A 21,077-nucleotide genomic window follows, 5' to 3' on the forward strand; every position below is an offset into this window, starting at 1 on the left:
AAAGGGGCAGCTGGGAGGTAGGAAAGGGGCCACCCCCTTCTCTCGGAGCGGGGCAGTGCTGCCAAAAGCAGACAGGCCAAGGAGCCGGGGCCACCAGGCCTCTCACCTTCCTCACATGCCATTCTGGGCCTCCCTAAGTTTGGGCCTCACCTGTGAAATGGAGACTGCAATAGTTCATACCTTCTAGAACTTTATTGAGATGTAATTCACATGCCATGCAATTTACCCACTTAAAGTTTACAATTTCAGGGCTTTGGCATATTAACAGAGTTGTGCAATAATTGGCACAATTTAAAATATTTTTATTATCTCAAAAGGAAACCCCACACCCTTTTCTATCAGTTTCAACGTCTGCATTCCTCCCAGCCCCGGAAATCATGGATCTACTTTCTGTCTCTATAGATCGGCCTATTCTGGGCAGTTCATATAAATAGAATCAAAATATGTGGTTTTTTGTGACTGGCTTCTTTTGCTTTCAAATGTTTTCAAGATTCATTCATACTTCACACAGAAAGATTCAACATCTCATTTCTCTTTATGACCAAATATTTTATGTTATGAATGCACCACGCTTTGTTTATCTATTCATCACTTGAAAGATATTTGGTTGGTTTCCACTTTTTGGCTGTTACAAATAACCTTGCTGTGAGCAGCCTGTGTAAGGGTTTATGTGCACTGCTGTTCACTTCCTGTGCTAGATACCTAGCTGTGGTAGGTATCTACGGACCACAGAACAGCTCCTCAGGCATGCATGTCTTAGGTCATCTTGATGACCCAATGTGGGGGCAAGTACAGCACCATTCCTGGTTTTCATGAGGCAGACACCCAAAATACTGCATCTGGCTCTCAGGCCAACCTTGTGGTCTACAGAGCAAACATCCATTTATTCCCATTTTACAAATTAAAAAATCAAGTCCCTGAAAGGTGAAGTGACTGGTTCAAGGTCAAAAATAACTAGCTGGGGTTTTGCCAGGATTCAAAATCAACCATGACGATGTCAAGCTGAGGCCTCTGTGGTGCATCTCATCACCCACTGAAACACAGGTAACGTGGCTAAAGTGCCTTTAAACCTCAGGAAGACGAAGACTGTTTGAAACTGAAATACTGAAGCACTCTGTGCACAAGCAGGTCAGGCAGGTCTGCAGCAGCAGGCAGAGGACTGGAGCCAGAGCCAGCAAGGGGACAAGGGAGAGAGGAAGACGGAGCTGTCCAGACCTCCTGCAGGCTTGGAGAACGGATCTCCTCTGCAGAGGTCTCCAGGGGTCTGCTCCAGGAGAGGTGGCCCTCTAGACAGTCACATCTCTTGGGCACCCACATGGCAGCTGATGCAAGCTCACCTGAGCAAGCCTGCCCTGCTGCCTGCAGGGAGCTTCAACTCTCCAGGGCAGCCAAGGTGCCTCACACAGGGCCATGAGCCAAGTGCCAGACTGCTGGCCTCAGTAGGCACGCTGCATGGGGACCTGAAGGCTGAAGGGAGCCACAGGGAAACTGCAGGAGCAATGCAGGACCGGAGGCGAGTCTTAGAAGAACCCCCACAGCGATGTGGGGGCCAGGTCAGAAGACACTGCAGAGCAAGGATTAGAGAACTTCAAGTATGTCGGAGGCTGTCTCTTGGTATGGTGACCAGCTTCCTTCTTTCCTCCCAGAAACGAAGGTTCCTGACCCCACCATGGACAGAAGGATGTTATGAGAGAGGGCAGACACTCCACACAGGTAGTGTGGCCACAGGCCAAGGAAGGGTTTCCCTCCCACCAGACCATCCAGCTCCATGACCACCTGGCTCTAGTTTATGATCTCCCCCAGAGTAAGGGTGAGGCCTGCGACATGCTTCCAAACTACAGATGTTCACACTATAGTAGACAAGACCCCACCCTCCTGGAAACAGATTCTGCAGACAACCTGATAGAAGCAAATCCCCTGGTCAAGCCTCAGACGAGATGCAACCCTGGCCAGCACCAGTGTGTCCGGCCTACAGAGATGGTAAACATCTGCCTTTTAGCTGCCACATTTGAGGTAACTTGTTACCCAGCAAAAGGAACCAACACAGAGCCTGGCTGCCAATTCTGTGCAAGGGCCACATGCAGAAGGCAGGAGATGCAGGGGGTTTTGACAGGCTTCTCAAACTGAGGTATTGCAGTCCTGGCGGTTAAAAAACAAAAAAGGGTGGGGTGGGGGTGGGGGAGGAAGAGCAGAGCACAGCAGGGAGCCCGAGTTGCTGGGAGGGGTGGGCAGCTCTGCACTACCCAATCCAGAGCAGTACACAGTGGGCCTGGTTGGTGGAAACCCACCAAGCTTATTTAGAGATCTACACTTTTCATGCATGTGTTACACTTCAATAAATTTTTTTCTAAAAAGGAAGCCCTGGCCTGAACAGCACAATCTGGGTGCCAGACCTGCTCTGCAGTGTGGCCTGGGCCTGGCCCCACCCAATCCCCACACAAGGCAATGTGCAAGCTGAGGCTAGAATGGGCTGAAGTCCTGGAGCAGCCACATGTGCTTCCAGAAGCCACTTTGCACCGCCGTCAGTTCTCCCATCTGCACAATGAGGGCGAGAGAACCCACCATGTCCTTTCTGCCTCCTCCTCCCTAGGTGCTCCAGTTCTGGGATGTGATGACCGCACAAACAAAAAGCTCTTGGGCCCCTGAGCTGGGTCAGGCTGGAGCACTGCAGGAGCCAGGGCCGCAGCCTTCGGAGCTCACACAGCACAGGTCCCTGTCACCTGTGGCCAGCCAGGCAAATGCCATACTGGGAGGGTGGCAGCAGGCAGACAAGCATGCCCTGGGGACAGGCCACAGCTCTGCCAGGGATGGTAGACCAGTCACTAGCCCAGGCACGACCAACCCTGAGACTGTCCCCCATATCTCTTCTCCCCTGGCTTCAGTCCTGGCAGGCTAAGGTCTTTTCTCACTGCCCACTTCCCGACTTTCCTACAGTGGCTCCTTGGGAGAGCTGAGCTTCCCCATGACACTCTAGCCTCAGCCAACCCTCAGCTGTATTCTGGAGAGACTTCTCGTGTCTGAACACCGTCTGAGGTCTCCAGAGCACACAAGACCAGCCTGTGTGTGTGCACACACGTGTGTGTAAATGTGTGTGTAAATGTGCATGGGTGTGCAAGGGTGTGAGCATGCATGTGAACATGTGATGGTGCATGCATGTGAATGTGAGCATGTGTCTGGATGTAAATGCTGACCACCCTCCGGGGGTCTGCTGAGTGGCAGATGTGCTAGGGTGCAGGGGGTGGTGGTGACAGGGTCTGGAGGGTTGACACGAGGGATGCACTGGGCTGGGGAAGTAATCTGGTCATTAGGGTTGGGGGGGAGGAAGTTTCCTAAGGTCACTGTTTTTGAACCACAGAGGGTAATGGACATGGGCCTGGAGAAAGGGCACTCCAAGCAGAGGGGACAGCTAAAGCAGAGCCCTAGGGAAAGGCACCCTAGCACGCCTGAGGACCTGTAAGGAGGCTCACAGCTGGAGTAGACATAAGTCTCAAAAGGGAAGGTTAAATAGGCCAAGGGCAGGAGAAACAGTTGGAGACAAACCAACCCAAGAGTCTGGACTTGATCCTAAAGCAATAGGGTCCTTGGCTGCAGGATGACAGGGACAGCTCTCAGTTACAAAGTGACCAGTCCAACAGTCTGCAAGACCATGGGATGGAACTTCGAACAGATGAGGTCTTGGCAGTGCGTCAGGCCAGTGCTGGGCATGTGTGCTGGGCTTCACTGTTCAGGCAGAATTGACAGGCTGCCTTGACCCTGAGCACAATACCGTCTCTGATTTGGTAGAGCTGAAAAGAAAACCACCATGTACCCCAGGCCTGTTTGCTCCTCAGCCCCCTTACTAACCTGGGAGCTCAGGCTGGGGTGGCCAGACTCCAACAGCACAGGGGTGGAATAGAGGCCAGCTGAATGAGGGAGCACAGTCAGGAGCAAGGTGGCCCAGACAAGCTGATGAGGCCAGCAATGCCCTTTCTGGGGCCTTGAGTGCCCAGAGGTATAACCAACAGGCAAGAGAAGAGACTGGAGGGACCTGGTCCCCTCTGACACATGGCAATTCTGGGCCAACATAAGATATTCAGAAACAGAGGAGGCAGCACATGGAAGGCAGGTGCAGAACCCGTATAGGTTGTATGGAGGAAACCAGGTCACAGCCAAAATAAACAATGTGCGAACTCGGCAGTTCTACCCCTGGGGTTCACTCCTCATGTGTTGCTGGGTGGTCGCTAGGACATGCTTCTAAAATGTGATCAGAGACATTCTAAGTGCTCGCTGGCAGAGCCTTGTTAGCAAAGGTGGCTAAGGCCGTTCAAGGCACTGCTGAAAGGCAGAGGGCGCTGTGGGGGCCAACGCCCAGCCACTTCCCAGGCCAGTGGGTCTGCGTGGCAAAGGGAGACCATATTCAGCACCCAGAAGCCTTGAGAAGGCTCACAGCCCCTGAAGCCAATGGCTGCCCAAAGGGAAACAGGTTGGCGGGGCAGCAGGACAGGAGAGAGACCCCAGTCAGGAATGTGTTCCATGTACAGAGTCCCCCAAACCAGAGCTGCCACCTAGGACCACACAGATGCCACCAGGAAATCCATGTCTAAGGGCCCTCGGCATCAGTCTCTGTAAGACTCAGCTGGAAAAGATGAGTGGAGCGCAGGGACGTCCAGGAAGGGCACAGGACATTTTCTTAGAAGCCACCAATAGCATGTCACTTTCCAGGTGGCAAAGAGAACTGCCTTAGAGGAAAGGACTCAAAAGGCCCTGGGGAGGTTGGAGCAACAGGCCCTGCCTCCAGAATAAATGCCACCAGCAGGTGGGGGGACCTCCATTCCAAATGAGGGAAGGCACAGGACTGGGGCCTGAGCACCCAGGAGGACAGCAGGGCCTCCCGCGCACAGGCACCCCTAGCCCAAAGAAAGAGGCGAGCCCCAACTGCCACCTAGGTCACCACCCAAGTGGCCTGAGGCATCACCATGTCACAAACCACCCTCGGCCACCTGTGAGCAGTGTGAGCTTGGACTGGGAGAATCGGGCTGTAGGGGAGAGACTGGTGTTAAAGAGCCAGAGAAAAGCCCAGGAAAAATGTTGCTCCAGCCGAAAGCTAACCCTGTGTGGACGGGGAGGCTGGGCAGGAACTGAAGGCTATTATTTTGAGTCAGCAGATCCCTCCCCACCCCCAGGACCCCAGTGAAAACAATACCTCCCTTCTGTTCCCGGAGCCCAGCGCTGAACTTATAAACTGCTCCCACCCTCTCTGGCGAGAGAAGGGCAAGGCAACGGCCTAGGCTATTCACCTGACGGATGTCCGGTGCTCTCTCTCCCAGCACTGGGCACAGAACTAATCAGGTCCTCCAGATGACTAGGAGACTGAGACCACACGCGGCCTGTAGAACCTGCAAGGGCCGGGTGCGACACTGGCGTGGGCCTGGGGCAGCATGACCTCACAGAACGGAGGCCATGGGTTGTTCACTCGTAGACCACAGGCCGTCAGGGCTGCAAGGGTCTCAGTGGTCACCTGGGCACTGTCACAGCCAACAGCTGTGCCAGGCGAAGAAGACAGGAAAGGGGAGCCTGGTCCCAGGTCATACTGAGTGTGCCCCACAGCAGCAGTCCTTCATTCCTACATACTCCCATGCCAGGGGGAGCCCATGCCAGGGGGAACCCCTGCCCCCACCCTTGCCCACGGCCCACATCTGCTGGTTCCCCAGCAGAGACCTCCTGGCAGCCACAGGCTCCCCTACCCTATTCACCCAGGGCTTGGACCGGTTCACAAGCAGACACACAGCCAGGCCGCAGGGATTCCCTGCTTGGGGCGGGGGTGGGGAGATCACTAACTGGAATTGTGTGCAGTCAATGGTGCGCTGAACTCTGGGACAGCCAAGGGTCTCTCAGGCCCCAGGGCCAGGCTCCACACCTCTGCGCACAACCACCCAGACCTCCCAGGTCCCAGCAGGCTCTGGCTGATGGAAACAGAGAGATGTGCTGCAGCGAGAGATGTGCTGCAGCCAGGAGCGCTGCCGCCCTCGGTGGCCTCCCCTAGCCAGCAGCAGCAAGCTCCCAGGGAGGCAGCAGCCTGCCACCGATCCCCGCCACGGCCCAAGGCCTCTTCCTCCTCAGAGTGTAGAAAGTAGAAAATGGCACTTTGTGGTTCAATCAGGGTCATCAGAGAGAGGACATGGCGTGATGTCACTTGTCCAAAGGAGCTGCCCACAACTCCTCAGATACCATAGTACAGGGTCAATCTGGGCCCTGCCTTCCCTCCAGCCCACTGCGGACTATGCTCAGCCACAACAGGTCTTCCAGATCCTGGGTCTCTGCAACTTGCCCTCCAAAGGGTCTCCCATAGGCCCTCCCCTCCACCTGCCCAAGTCTCCCCTTACCAGGACGGGCTCTGTCCCATCTTTTCAGGCCTCAGCTCAAGTGTCAGCTCCCCAGGGAGGACCAGTGTCGAGAACCTCCCACTGCCACAACCCTGACTTCTTTCCTCCAAGTTCTTCACGTAACTGAGGCTGTGTTATTTCTCTTCAGTACACTGGTGTTTTGTCTGCTTCGTCCCTGTTCCCCAACATGCTCACACGTGAATACAACAAAGTCAGGGACTATGTCCACCTGACCTATTTATTGTTGCATCTGCAAGTCTTATGATTCCTGGCACGTAGAGTGCTCAGCTAAGATCTGCTGAATGAACAACTGAGTGGACCTAATAGTTGATGAATGATCTCGCCAATCTATGGGGAGACTGAGAGCACGGGGTGTGGAGGCCTAAAGCAGGGAGCAGAGACCCACCTTGCACAGATGCACAGTTAGGAGCTCTGAGGACGTCCTCTGTCCATCCTCAGATGACCAAGGTCAGCAGAGCAGCAGCATGTAATTTACCAGCTAGCTGTACTCTTGGCTTGAGGTGGCAATGTGACTCACTACGTGAAGTTCAAGGAAACCACACTGGGCTTTATTGTAGCATGCAGCCGACACAGGCAGCATAGAAACAAGTCAGGAAGTCACGTCTCAACACAACCCAGGAGGAAAATGGAAAACAGGGTGCCCTTTCTGCTGCCAGCGTTACAGATGAAAAGAAGCCCAAGATGGGCTGAGATCCCAATGCTGAAGCCTGATGCGTGGGGCCCCAGCATGGATGCCTGTGATAGGAGCAACTCTCCGGGCCACCCTGGCTCTCAGGGATGCTGGAGTCCTCCCTCAAGAAGCATAGCGGGGGGCTGGGGATATAGCTCAGTTGGTAGAGCGCTTGCCTCGCATGCACAAGGCCCTGGGTTCAATCCCTAGCGCAGCAAAAAAAAAAAAAAAAAAGCACAGCAGCGTTCAACCAGGGGTGCCAGCCAACATCTGCACATCTGGAGCCATTGTGGTCAAAACAGAGGCATGAGGAAAGCGCACTACTAGCCTCCAGTGGGTAGAATCCACAGAAGCCAGGCAGGCCACCAAACATTCTAGATGGCAGAGGGCAACCCCTAACAACACAGAATTATCCAAAGAGATCAATAAAACTAGGAAATGTAAAGAAAACGTGCACAGAAGTTCTTTCTACAACTTCGGGAAATGTATTAATAACCATTTCTATTTCTGAAACCCAACATGCTCTGAGCTGCAAAACACTGTCCACACACACACAGCAAGCTGGCCTGGGCTCAGGCTTCAGGGCACCCTCTCCAGCCACCCACCACCTGGGCTGCACCAAGATCATCCCTGACCCTGGGGAGTAATGGGTAGCAGGTCTGCCTGGGGTCCAGGCTTCCTCTCGGCATGGGAAAGTGCCTGCAGCCAGCCTAGGGCGCTAAATGATCACAAGTCCAGCAGCAGGAAGAGTGATTCCAGGCCCCACCCGCTTGGCCTGGCAAGGTCTCAGTACACAATGGGCAGATTGTGTGGCCGTCTCCACCATGAGAGGAATGGTCTGTGACCCAGGGCAGCAGGCTCCTCAAGGCTGACCTTGCAGTCACCCCAAGACACGGATCTTTCTCTGAGGCCGAGATGTCCCAGTTCCACCTCCCATGGCACCCGACAGCCAACATTTTGTCACTGCATGACACCAGCCGTGTCAGAGGTGGTTCAGGTGACAACCTCTTCCTCAGGTGAATACTGACCTTCAAGCCAGCTGGGTGGGAATGGTCCCTCAGTTGCTGGCCCAAGGTAGAGTAGGCCACATGGCAGACACTCCATCAAGGTCTCCCACTGCTCTGTGGCGACAACCCAAACCCTCCACTGGGACCCTAGCTCTGACCCCACAGCCCACAGGCAAGCCAACAGAGACCCACTAGATTCTGGGAGTTGTGAAACATCTCGAGGTTCAGACGCCATCTTCCTAACCAGATCCAAGGACCCAGAACAGCCAAAACTGTCTCCCCTCCCTGCCCCCCTCCCCAATAATCAGCGAGCACCGGGTGACAGCATGGATTCAATGCAGTGGTGCAATCATGTCTGAGCCCCAAGGGTGGGGGCAAAGCTGACCTGTGGCCTTGGGAGTGATGGCCATGCTCAGGGAGGCAGCCCTGGGGCTGGACAGGGCTGCTCCCAGTGTCCCTGTCTCACATGCCAGCCTGCATATTCCCTGTGGAGTGCGGGTTGGCTGGCTGGAGAGGAGCAGAGCCAGGGGTGGCAGCCACGTCCCTGACCCTGGCCCAGCCATGAGTCTCAGGCTGCCACTCCACATTCAGCTGCCCTCCTCACAACACACCTCTTCCCATTTGGGGACACTTTCAAACTCACCACCTCATCAACTCCAACTACAAATGAGAACCCTCGAGTCAGCTGGAGCCACAGATAAGGCCAGGAGTACTGCTACTGCCACCGTACTAACGGTGATGTTAGGTGTGTGACCCAGTACTCAAGTGCCAAGCCTGTGTGGGGGTGCCTTGCACACACCAGCACAGCCCAGACACTAAAAGGAAGGGTGGTCAGCACTCACACAGACGTGTGCACACGCACGCATGCACGCAGCACTCGCCCTGCACCAGGTGCTGTTCTAAGGGCACTGCATATGTCCACCTGTTTGATGCTCACGACACCCTGTGAAGGAGGACAGGAGCTGTGGGGTACTTGGTGCCTGCAGCAGGTGGTCCTACTCCACAGAGGCCACAGGCGCTCTGGGCCAGGTGGTGTGAGAGTCCCCAGTTCTGCCAGTCAGAAACCGAGAGCCATTCTGAGCTTCACCTCCATACTGTCCTGCCACAGAGACCTGCCGGCGGGCCGCTCAGGCCAAGGTCCCTGACAGGCGTGGCCTTGAGTCTCAAGCTAATATGGGCAGCCCTGGGTGCAATGAAGCTAGGCCTCACCTGAGTCACAGCAGGAAGGGCCTGAAGGCCATGCCCTCCACCCCTCCAGAGGAACCCGTCCTGCAGGGAGGCACCAGAGGCTCCTGCCCTTGCCCTGCCCCACCCCTTCCTGTCCCCTGGCTGATGGCAGTACCAAGGCTGAGTAAATGCTGCTTCTTTCAGGTAAACGCTAGTAAAGAACCAAACAGCCAAGTGTGTGAGCGATTCCTGCATCCCTGGGGACAGGTAAGGGGCCCCCTTCCTAGACCCATTTCACACAACTGAACACTGACAGAGACCTGAGAGGGAGTGGGACTCTGTCCTGCCACTGTGGCTGAGAAAGGGGACACTCAGGATCACAGGACACTGAGCTGAGGACAGGTGATACTGGGCCACAAGGCAGGAGCTCCCTCTTCATCTTCAACACCAGTCATGGCTGCCTTTGGGGGTCCCCACCTGCTCCTTTTGCATGGCAGGTCCCCCTCCTGGGCAGATCCTGTCTCTGCCAGTTAAACCTGCCATCCTGTCCCGACTCTCCTATAGAACAGAGGCCACGCCCCACACCTGGCATGAGGAGCTCTGGCCCTGCCAGGACATCCCCATGCACAACTACTGGGCACACACCATGCTCCTAGTCCCCCACCTAGGCTATCAGGTGCCCTGCACAAGGCTCACCAGCTCAAGGCCAGCACCCTGCAGGCACTTCTGCCCATGTGGTGAAGTCTCAGTCCCCGGCGCAGCAGTGCTCTGAGAAGGAACGCTTGGGAATGGCTGAATGTCAGGGCTCGGCGCTCAGCCAGCCCCACCCACAGGGGGTTCAGGCCCTTCCACAGTGACTCTGGACGGGACTCTGTTACACAGCAAGCAAGCATGCTCTCTCTTCCTGGAGTCTAAGAAGCTCTGCTCCATCATGTGCTCCCCACCAAGATGTCCTGACTCACCACAGGACCAGAACCAAGAGCCAAGTGACCACAGACCAACATCTCTGAGCCCGTGAGCCAAAATAAACCTTTCCTCCTTAAAGCTGCCTTTCTCAGATGTGTAACAGCAATGGGAAGCTGACACATGACTCCTAACACACACATTCTCGTAGCCAGGGTACCAGGCACCAAGGGCAGCAGCCAGGCACACCAGGTGCTGGGAGCAGGCACAACCCCTGCCCAGTGAGGGATGGATGGTGGCAACTGAGGAGGAATAACTGACTTTCAAATGGCCTGAAGGAAAAGTGCGAAGTCAGGAGGGACAAGGACAGGAGCTGTGTCAATCATCAGAGAAGATGCCCCTTGGGAAGTGGCGCCCAGGTGAAGGAACCACTGTGCAAAGACACTGGGCAGGACAGGCTCCACAGCTGTTGTGGAAGGGCCAGCACAACAAGCACAGAGCAGGGGACATAGGGAGGCTTGTGGTCAGGCCACTCAGACCCATAGGCCACAGTAACAGTCCTGGTCTTTGATGACACCACAACAGGAAAGCTAAGCCAGTCCGCACTGTGACAAGGGTGCTTTCCCAGTGCGTGGCTCGGGCTATGAGAACAATCCCCAGCAGCCCTGGCCTCCCTCTGGCTGGGCACTCAGAGCAATGGCAATCAGCAAGCAGCCCCAGGGTGTGCGCGAGACTTGGGCTCCAGGAACACCGGGGACAACAAACGTCCCTCCAGCTGAGTAAGATGGGTCCAAGAAGCCTCAACCTGGACCCAACCTCCTTCCCCAGGTTCATTCAAGAAAACCCCAGGAGGATCCCCAGGCCCTGCAGATCGCAGTCAGCATAATGACCCTTCTGGGGCTGGAAGGTGTGGCAGAAGAGGAGGGGCGCCCTCCCACACCTGGCAGGCAGTGCTGGGAAGGTCAGTGAGCAGGAGGTTCCTGCTGCTCCCTGAGAAAGCTGCTGGAGAGGCCAGGAGGCCCCTGGGGTCTGGCCAGCCCCACTTGCCCATGTAGGCAGGGTCACCAAGGGACCTTTGCCCAGCGCTGCACACTGATAACCAAATCTCAAGCAGAGCCGTGGTGGCACCAGGCTGCTGGTTCACACGAGTCTTGGAGTAGAAAACCAACTGAATCATCCCAGTGACTGTCCAGGCCAAGCCATTGTGAGACTAATCAAAATTGGAAGAAAAAAGCAGACTGGGTGTTTCCATAACAAGGAACTTTAATGATCCATGGCAGCACACCAGCCTGTATCTGATAACCAGGCTCAGATCCCCACCTATCCACCTGGGCTCTCAGCTCAACTTCTCAGGGGCTCAGGTGGACAGGAGCATCCCACAGCAGAAGGCTCCATGGTTGTCAGGACTGGCTCAGAAACTTGATCTTTGCACACAGTTCCAAACCCTTCCCCAGGGACCTGGACACTATCTTGGGAGAAGGCCCTTCAGGCAGAGCATCTAACTCTGCTTTTTCTGCTCACCAGGAAAGGCAGGGTGGGGCTGCTTTGCAGGTCCATGCCCCAGGTCTGCTTCCTGCTCCTGAAGTCCACTGCCTCTGATCGTGGCCTCCCGGCTCCCCCCATTCCACAAGCCACACCAACACCTCCTCATTCACGTCTCAAGAAAGAACATTCGAACAGACTCTGAAAACAAAGGGCATGGTCAAGGTCAAGGGTCATCCCTGAGTTCACATGACCCGGCTCTGAGCCTATGCCTCTGTCAGTCAGTGGCAGGGGACGACGACGTGTCAGCAAAAGCCTCCCCTGTGTCCTGGCCCTGGAGCTGCCGGACTCTCTCACCTGCTGCTGGCTCCTCCCCTCTGAGTCCTCTGGAGAGCACAGGAGCACACTCTTCCCTAAGGGACTGTTCTCACAAAGGAGGAAACTTCTTGGCCTTATCAGACATCTGACTACTCACTGAAACCCACGATGAATGAAAATTCATCCCAGAAATGCTGGGGCTGGAAAGCTTGCATGAGGTCACTATCCTGCTGAGGACCACTGGGTGTGTACCCTGGAAGGGACAGACCTGGAGACCCAGCCAAGACCCCCACTGTACCTGGTAGCCTTAAGCTGCACATCCCGCCCCCCCTGATATGTGTCCTCTCTGCCCACAGCAGGTACACAGAAGGCAGCTCTCACGGCTGTTTGCAATCGCCTGCCCTGGGCTGAAAGTTCAGGGTGTCTGGGGCAATGAGGATGGAATAGCTATTCCGTGACTCCAGGGACCCTTGATGTTACCAACTAAAGTACCAACAGTAGGAAGGCCACAGCTATCCCAAGTACCAGCACTTTCCCACACACTGTTGCCTGTCCCAGGAAGGAGGAGCCACCAGCACCTCATTCTAATGACAAGGAAACTGATGCTGGGGGCACTGACCGGGCAATGTGTCCAGAGTCTGCTGTGGAGTCTGGCAGGTGGGGGAGAGTGGGGTCCAGCCAGCGACACAGTTCAGACCCCAGTCACCACTTTCTAACGATGGCGACTTGAGAAGCCACCCAACCTTCCTCCACCCATTCCTCGCTCACATTGGAAATAAGAGTAGCCTGCTGCTCGACAGCAGACCCGCCAATGTGCACAAAGTGCTTTAGAACAGGGCCTGGTGCCCCGTGGCTGCTCTGTGAGCTTCCTGCTGTCACAACTGCTCTCACTACACATCGCCCAGCCTTACAAATGGAGCTGCTCAGCAGGTCCCTGCACGACCATCATCCTTCAGAGGGATTCAGTAGGAATCCCTGTCCCAAAGGTCTATGCAGCTGCCAGGCTCAGCCGTGCTCCCCACACTGTCGCCTGAGGCAGCACTAGCTGACACCTGGAAGCCTCCTGGAGACAGCTCAGGGACAAGGAAGAGCCCTGCTTTGCTGGCCACCAGCTGGGGTTGCACCCCGGATGGTGATAGAGACCAGGACTCAAGAGGTAGCATAAATGCCACAATTGTAGGAACACACAGCCAAGACTGAACCCTGGCTCTGCCCAGTCCCTATGGGTGCACTGTGCATGCTTCCAAGCTTCAGTCTCCTGGGCTTGGAAAGCAGGGCTGGGGAACCATGCCCTGAGGGGCTACAGAGATAAAATGGACACAGGAGTGCATCATCTCAGCCCAGCCCTGCTACGGGACAGGGCCTGGACAAGCAGTGGATCGTGTCTTCACCCCACTGCTGGGAAGAGCTCCCAGAGTGCAGCAGGAACTCATGGGCGTGTGGTGGGCTAAGCACAGTGACTTCACACCTCCCTTCATATGGCCTCCTGACCAACGGGAGGAGTGGAAATAAGAAAAATAAGAAACTCACAATTGAGAAAACTGAGGCTCCACAAGTCACCTTTCCCATGGCTTCAGCCCTAGGAAAGGACAGGAGTCTAGCACACAGGAAGGACATCCAGCTGCTGGAAGAGCAGAGGCCCTGGAGAGCACAACACAGGGACAAACCCCACCTTGCCTGCCACCCCCAAGACATGGGAGGCTGTGAGCAGCTGCCACTGTGTCCCCATCACTCCCAGGTGGGAAGTGGGCTCTGCAGCAAGGAGCGGCCAAGGGAGTGGGTGGGAGCCATGGGAAGCGAGGGAGGCTGAGGCCACCGACCCTGAACACGTGGGAGAGAAGAACGTGGTCAGCAGGATGGCTATTATGTGACAAGAGCCTCTTTGTTCTGACAGAAAGAAACGATGTCACCTCTCCAATTATCACATAAGGAAAGTGCTAGCTCAGGCACCCGTCTCTCTGGGGAGGCCGAGGACACCCACTGTTTCAGTGCTTTACATGGATAATGTGACTTTGTTTCTTGTGACCCCTGAGCCATTTTCTAGAGGAAAGAATCACATCTGTCCACACAAAAAAGGAGGCTACTAGGGAAATGGGTGGGGAGCAGGGAACAGCTGAGCCGTGTGCATCCAGGAGCACACAGGGTCAGCGTGACAAGCAGAGGGGGCTCTCCTCCAAGGCAAGCCTTGGCATGAAGGCCCGCAGAGGTGTCCTCGCTCCAAGCACAGCAAAGGGTCCCTTCTGGATGCCGAGTCGGGGCAGTGTGCCTGTGTGAGGTGTAGAGGCCACACTTGGACTCAGCCACACTCTGGCCTAGCCATGTCTACACAGGCAGGAGGGGCAGGGTGCCAACCATGCCCGGCATCAGTCTCCACACTCCACCCAAGAAGACCGAGGCCTCACTCGTAGGGAAGTACCTGCCTTTGAAACCACATTCGGCCAGTGCCACAGTCACTTCTGTGGATGACACATCCAAATGGCTGCTTCAGCCCTCAGACGGCACTCAGCCATTCCTGAGCCTTCCTCTGCCTCCTGCAGGCCCCTCCGCTGGGTGGCACCAGCCTCACTCACCTGGAACCTGTGCACCAGCTCCAGGGACTGGCTGTCATTCTGGTCGGCTTCAAGGATGACATCAGTCAGCTTGTGGATGATGACGTCCAGGGGGCCCTGCTCCTCGATCGGCCGGCTGAGGTTCAGCTGTAATGGGACACAGAGAACAACTTCAGCACCTAAGGCTACTGCACCCTACTACCTACCCCAGGCACAAGCCATGGGACCCATAAGCCTCTGCAGCATACCAGAGAGGACGAAGCTCCTAAGGGCCCACTGACAGGACGAGACCCCTAGAGCCCCACAACTCGTCTCTCCTAATTCCTAGAGGGCAGCCTCTGTGTTTGCACTTCTGGTCCCCAAGCCCCATAGCACCCAGGGGCAGAAAATCCACACACCCAAGTAGGCTGCGGAGTGGCCGTCTAGAGAAAGCATTACTACACATGTCTCTTCAGCCCACGACCTACCGAAACCAGGGCTCAGAGAGGTTCAATAAAATGACTCAAGTCAGACAGCAGATTCGACCCTGGATCTAAGTGGATATTCCTTCCACAAAACTATAAAAACTCTCAGCAGAGCTGGTGGTCTCAGCAGATCTAGGAGTTGCTGCCTCAAGTAACAGCGGCTACTCACTGCATACCGAGATCTGGGCTTGGCCTGACTGGCGGAGGTGTGTGGGCTGTCTGGAAGTCCGGGTTGCTCACCCTGCTCACTGGGAATGTGTTTGTTTTTTTAAGAGGACAGGGATTGGGAAGATCAGGCCCCAAGGGAGCCAGAGCTAGGGGCTGACAGCCAGCACCACCTGACCAGAGCCAGAAGCACCTGCCTCTAGGCTTCCTGACCCGCCAGCTGTCTGCTGCCGGCACATGGCCACCACCTGCAAGGACAATCCCTTGGAGGCAGTGGTGTCAGCCTTGCACCTAGCTGACCCCCACATGGCTTCAAAAGAGGCCAGAGGAGGCCACAAGCCCCACCCCCAAGTGCAGCTTCCTCCAGGATGGAGGCTGAATCAAATAACAGCTAGGGAGGGTCATTCCAAGCAGGTGTGTGCTCCTGGCTTATGTGTTTGCGCCAGTTTATTTCCAGCAACCCGGGAAAGGATCTCACAAGTGAAGAAAGCGAGGCACAGACTAAAGACCTACCAAGATCTAGGTGGGAACAGTGGTGCTGCTGGGAGTCAAACGGGAACCCACAGTGGTGCCTGGCATTCAATCCCCCTCCCCGCCCACCACTGCCCTCTGACCAGTGCCAGCCATGCCCCAAGCAGCTGTCATCAGGCCACCACCTAGCTCCTGGTCCTCTGGCCGGGTCAGGGCACCAGCAAACACAGCAGAGAGGAAAGAGGTTGGGTGATCACCTTCCTGTCCCCACGTGCCACCCTCCAGATGCACTCCTGGTTGCTGTCATAGCTCCTCTCCCATAACGGCCACCATCTCTATGGCTCCTATGACAAATTTGGTCTCCTTGTCCTCCACTGCTCCTGTTCCCTCCGAGGCACCCTGTCCCTTTTCGGCTCTCTCAGCCCTCCTCCACCTAGCCACACACAGTCCCTCCGCAACCCTTCTATTAACTTCAGAACGGGCAGCTCTTTCCTGACGTCCTCAACTCTGCAGGAAGGATGCTGAGGGCTCACCTCTATGTAGAGGCGCCCCAGACATCCCAATAAGAACTTGACCCCCCCCCACCCGTGGGGAGGGGCCAGCCAGACATCTTCTGAGACTCGGGCACACGCTGGTCCACACAGCAAGGCCAGGGCCAGGGGACAACCTTCTGACCCTCCCAGACCAGGACACCAAGAGCCCAGGAAGGAAAAATGGCCAATCTAGCCAGGCAGCTGGAAGTAGAGAGGCTGGGCAGCAAGGCCGCGTACAGTCCCTGCCAGGCCACCAGCTCATCATCCCCCAGTCTCAGTCTCTGCCTTGGAAAAAAGGAGAGCACCAGGGCCTTCCTGGCTCTGTGTGTAGACCCCAGACCCTCCTCCCCCGGACACCTGAATTTAAGGAAGGTACAGAAGCCAGTGGGATGAGCTAGAGAAGGGGGGCACTCGGAATACCCACCCGCTTCTGCCATGTTCCACTGTGACGGGCACCAGGACAAGAGGCTAGTATTCCCAGACCCAGAGAGCCACAGAGAAGCGGGTCACTCAAGTGATGCTGGCACACACCCTGGGCCTGTCCCCACACTACAGGGAAACAAGTCAACCTGCCAGGAACTAGGGTCCCCAATGACTGGGGAAGGAGGCAGGCAGAGGGGACACCCCTGGCATCACCCTGAGGCCTGTAGACCTGACAACCGTGGGCTGTTTGGAAAATGAGCTCTTGGCATTCCTGGTGAGCTGCTGAGGTAAACAGTCGAGTTCTGGAAGCCAGCCACCTGCCTCTGTGTATTTTCCAAGCACTTTTATGCCAGTGCAGCCCTTTCAGGAGAACAACAGCTCAGGACACGCAGGGGCCCGGCCCCTCCCCAGCATGGAGGCCTCCTGCAGGGTGCAAGTGGGGCCCTGGTGGCTCTAAAGACTTCTGCACCATGCTCCTTCAAGTGACCACACTTGCTACGATCACCCCACAGGGTTCTGTTCCTTGAAAATGCCTCAAGAGCCTCAAGTCTCTCCTCACTAGCTGAGAAAGAGGAGACAGGCCCCCAGAATACCTGAGGGGAGGGCAGTGGAGGCAGAGGACGCTGCAGAAGAGGGACCCTTAGGAGAGGACTCTACAAAGGAGACATGGTCAGGAGGGGACTCAAGGGGGTACCTCAGGGGAGGGGACACACAGAGGCCCACTCCCAGATGCGGTGGGAAGGGCCAGGCCTAAGTGACCCTGGGACAGGTGGTCTGCTGCTTTTCTGACCATACCCTGCCCTCAGGAAAGGGAGCTTCCCGAGAACTTCCTGTTCTCTTCTGCAGAAGGGTCTGATCTCTCCCTCTCGGCACAGTGAGGGTGTCTGGATGAAAGGGCCCCCGCTGAGGCCAGAGGAAGTCTGGGTGCTCGTTTCCAAGTCACGCCATGGTGTGAGGCCCGTGTTGGACACTGGCAGTGTGGTGCTGGGGAGAACAAGGGGACACTGTTTCCTTCAGCAACAAGGTCAGCAAGGCTCAAAGGAGGGGGCAGGGCTAGGAGGTGGGACGAAGGCCTGTAAACCCCAGTGGCCCAAGAGTCACCTCTGACTTTTAAAATGATTAACCTAATCATCCCCAGCCTGGTAATTAGGCCAGTGAGGCCCTGACACATGCCCACCTCCCCAAGACTGAAACTAGGGACGGGCAAGGCAGCCAGACCTGGAGATCCACCCAGCCCTGCTGCCTCAGTTTCCCCACCAACTCCTCCCTATACCTCACAGGGCGGCCGTGAGTCCCAGAGCAAACGTCCAATCCTTCCTTATACTTCTCAACTCACTCCACCCTGAACAGGAAGAACTCCTGTCTCACTATGTCCCCAGGACCCTTGGCACATCCCTGGAGGATGGCACCATAACTTCCGATCACAAGCCACTGGACTCAGGCAGCGACTCCCGCCCGCTGCAGGCTGCTCATCGCCTCTGGCTGCGGAGTCCTTCACTGTGAAGCACGTGGCACCCAGGACCACAGAATCTGCTGTACTTCCTGAAAAGGCCTAACAGGCCCAAAGAACCCGGAGGCTCACAAAGCCACAACAGAGCCACGGTGGGAAACAGACAGGAGGACCCGGAACCTTCGCGGCCCCATCTGTAATGCAGGTGGCCTCAAGGCCCAGCACGCGCACACTCTTGCACACTCAGGGCTGTTCCTTGCACCCGCACACAGGGACGCCCGATCCTCACAGCTGTCTGCACCAGGGCCATGCGGAGGCACGCTGTGGCTGAAGGCTCTGCTGCCGTCTCGTGGCCTCATGCCCACTGGTAACGGGATCTCGCCCAGGAGTGCCACACACTCAGGAAACGCCAGCCATTGTGTTTCCGCTCCTCTGTATTCACACTCACGGGCCAGCGGGAGCCTCCCTGGCATCAGTGGGAGCTCAACACAGGCCAGAGTTTGGATGCTGCAACCGTTGGTTGACTCATAATAGTGTCCCCACAGCGCTGCCACACCAGAGCTCACCACTGTGGTTCATGAGGACAATTAGCCTTTACAAAGGGCTTATCCTGGGCTACAGGCTGGCTAACAAACATCGACAACCTGGTGCACAGATGAGGTCACTCAGCCACAAAAGTTTAGTGACACACCCATGGGCACAGGGGTCACAGCACCATGGAAACCCAGGTGTCCCTCCAGCCAAAGCCAGACAAGTACCCTCCACTCCCAAGGCTCCCACGTTCCCAGCTTTCCTTCAGCCCCCTTCCCCCCATGCACCTCTGTGGAGTAGAGAACTTCCAACTGTGGCCTCAAGTGCAAGCCCTGTGTCAGAAGTGCTGCCTGGCCAAGGCTGAGACAGGGCTGGAGAGGCGAGAGGGCGGGTCTGCTCCACGCCTCTGCAGCCTCCTGAGGAGCTGAGAATCAGGATGGTTTGCCCAACTAGGTTCGGGTTCACAAGCAGCAGCAGAGCTCCTGTGCAGGAGAGGTCAGGTCTGGGCTCCCCACAGGTTCCAAAAGGGAGCAGGCCCTGGAGTCAGTGCTGGCAGTGTGTCTCCTGGCAGGGTTTGCCTCCAAAGGTAGCCAGGCAGGGAGACGAAGGCTTTCCTTAGCAGGCAGCTCACTCCAAAGGAGCCCCACGTGTCCCTCAGCAAGGTCCAGAGCTGGAGCTCACCAAGACCTGCCAGCAGGCTGGACCAAGATGCAGCTGGTCCTCCCAGAAGTCTCAGCCCAGGACCAGTGAGGGAGGCTGGTGAACATGCTCCCTGACGTAGGTCCCCGGTCTCTCAGAATCTGTTTCCCAATTACTACGTAATGGGAAGCAGCAGCAACTTACTCACAGCAAAGGAGTGGACAAAATTTCCCCTCCAAAAGACAAGGGGCCAAGGCAATTAAATGGCCAAATGACAATGCCTGGTAGTTCCAACATCCTGGGAAACTTCCAGCAACTTTATTTCAAAGAGCCACCCAGCAAGCATGGCTCTGCGAGAACAGGTTGACCCTGTGTTCTCAGGAGCTCAGAGCCCTGGTCTGCGCCCAGTGCCACAGAGTCAGGCTCAGGAGCAGATTAAAAAGATAAACACCCCACGCCTCTGACCCAGAGAGCCTATCCCTGGGGTGTCAGCCTGCGAAGGACGTGTAGGTGAGGCAGCCTCTGGACCAGGGAACTTCTCAGAGGCCACGTCGACAAGAAGAAACACAAGGGCTGGGGATGTGGCTCAAGCGGTAGCGCGATCGACTGGCATGCGTGCGGCCTGGGTTCGATCCTCAGCACCACATACCAACAAAGATGTTGTGTCCGCCGAGAACTAAAAAATAAATATTAAAAAAAAAAATTCTCTCTCTCTCCCTCTCCTCTCTCACTCTCTCTTAAAAAAAAAAAAAAAAAAGAAACACAATAAAGACCTGTGCCAACATGGGACAGCTGTGCAGTAATGGGCTCACCCACCACCACGAGGGGCTATGCAAGAGCCACTAAATGACAGTGAAGGGTCTCAGCGGACAAGGGCATGTGCCTGTGTTACAACCACGTAAAACGGCATTTGCCACAGGAAGCACCAGAGAGGAAGCACAAAATGTCAGAGTAGGGTAACAGGGACAGCAGCCCTTCTCTGGGTACGAGGACACTGCCCCTACTAGGTCATGGGAAACTGGCCACAACTAGCTCTAGCCAGTACCCTGTGGGAGAGTGGCCCAAGTCACTTCCCAGGCAAAGCATTTAATGGCAAGTGTGAGGGCCGGTGGGGCTCTCCCCTTCTCCGGCCAGGCCCAGTGACCTTGGAGACAGGCTGCCTGTGACAAGCAGAGCCTCCCCGTCCCGGGCGCTGGCGCACAAGTGAGGGGTGTTTCAAGGGCTTAAGCAACCAGGACTTTGGGGTCATCTGTGAACACAGAGCTGCCCAGTCTAGCCTACCCCCAGACAGGTGTTCTCAAGCCCAATGCTGTCTTCTTTCATTTGCTGGGAAAAAATAAACAGGGAAGGGACAGGAAATAGGGAGAAAAGTAAATGACAGCAAACGGTCCAGCTGGGTTTTTTCCTTTCTTCTTTCATTTTTTAGTTACAGTTCAGAATTCGGAGGAGTCAGGAACGGGGATTCATCCTGTAAGGGGAAGATTACTTGTCTGATCCCCAAGGATCACAAGGCAGAAACCTTAAACACAGCCACACCACGGACCTGGCTGTCCTCCAGCATCCGGCAAAGCCCGTCCCCTAAATCTGCCCAATGGGTCCCTTGATCCCAAGTGCCTCGGCCAAGTGGGCTGCTTTGTCTTTGTTACTGTTCACTGTGGTGCCCTTGGGCCCAAGACGAACAGGAACCAAACCCTCCCTGTCACCAGAAGCATCTCTTCCTGTCCTGAGGGGAAAGCACAAGTCACAGGCTGGCAAAGAAAAAAGGGAAGGACAAGAAGGTCCAGGCCAGTGCGGCGGGGAGTCCACGGCACCACAGCGTCAGAGGCACCGTGTGCACACACACGCAGGGGTGTGGGTGGGGCGGTCCCACTGATCCATCTGTGCCAGGAGGAGGTTCGCAGGGTCCCCTGCCCTCTGCTCTC

At 56.0% G+C, this 21,077-nt stretch overlaps 1 protein-coding gene across 3 annotated transcripts in view; it reads right to left on the bottom strand.

Annotated features, from left to right (window-relative positions):
• Positions 1-21,077, bottom strand: part of ITPK1 (inositol-tetrakisphosphate 1-kinase) — a 135,243-nt gene that overhangs the window by 48,829 nt on the left and 65,337 nt on the right. For all 3 annotated transcript variants that reach the window (XM_081289375.1, XM_081289377.1, XM_081289376.1), the window contains one exon: positions 14,501-14,626. In XM_081289375.1, the coding sequence (XP_081145501.1) occupies positions 14,501-14,626 (126 nt within the window). The remainder of the gene's footprint in view (positions 1-14,500; positions 14,627-21,077) is intronic.

Source organism: Spermophilus citellus (genome assembly GCF_964194105.1).
Source record: "Spermophilus citellus genome assembly, chromosome: 4".
NCBI classification, from domain to species: Eukaryota; Metazoa; Chordata; class Mammalia; order Rodentia; family Sciuridae; genus Spermophilus; species Spermophilus citellus.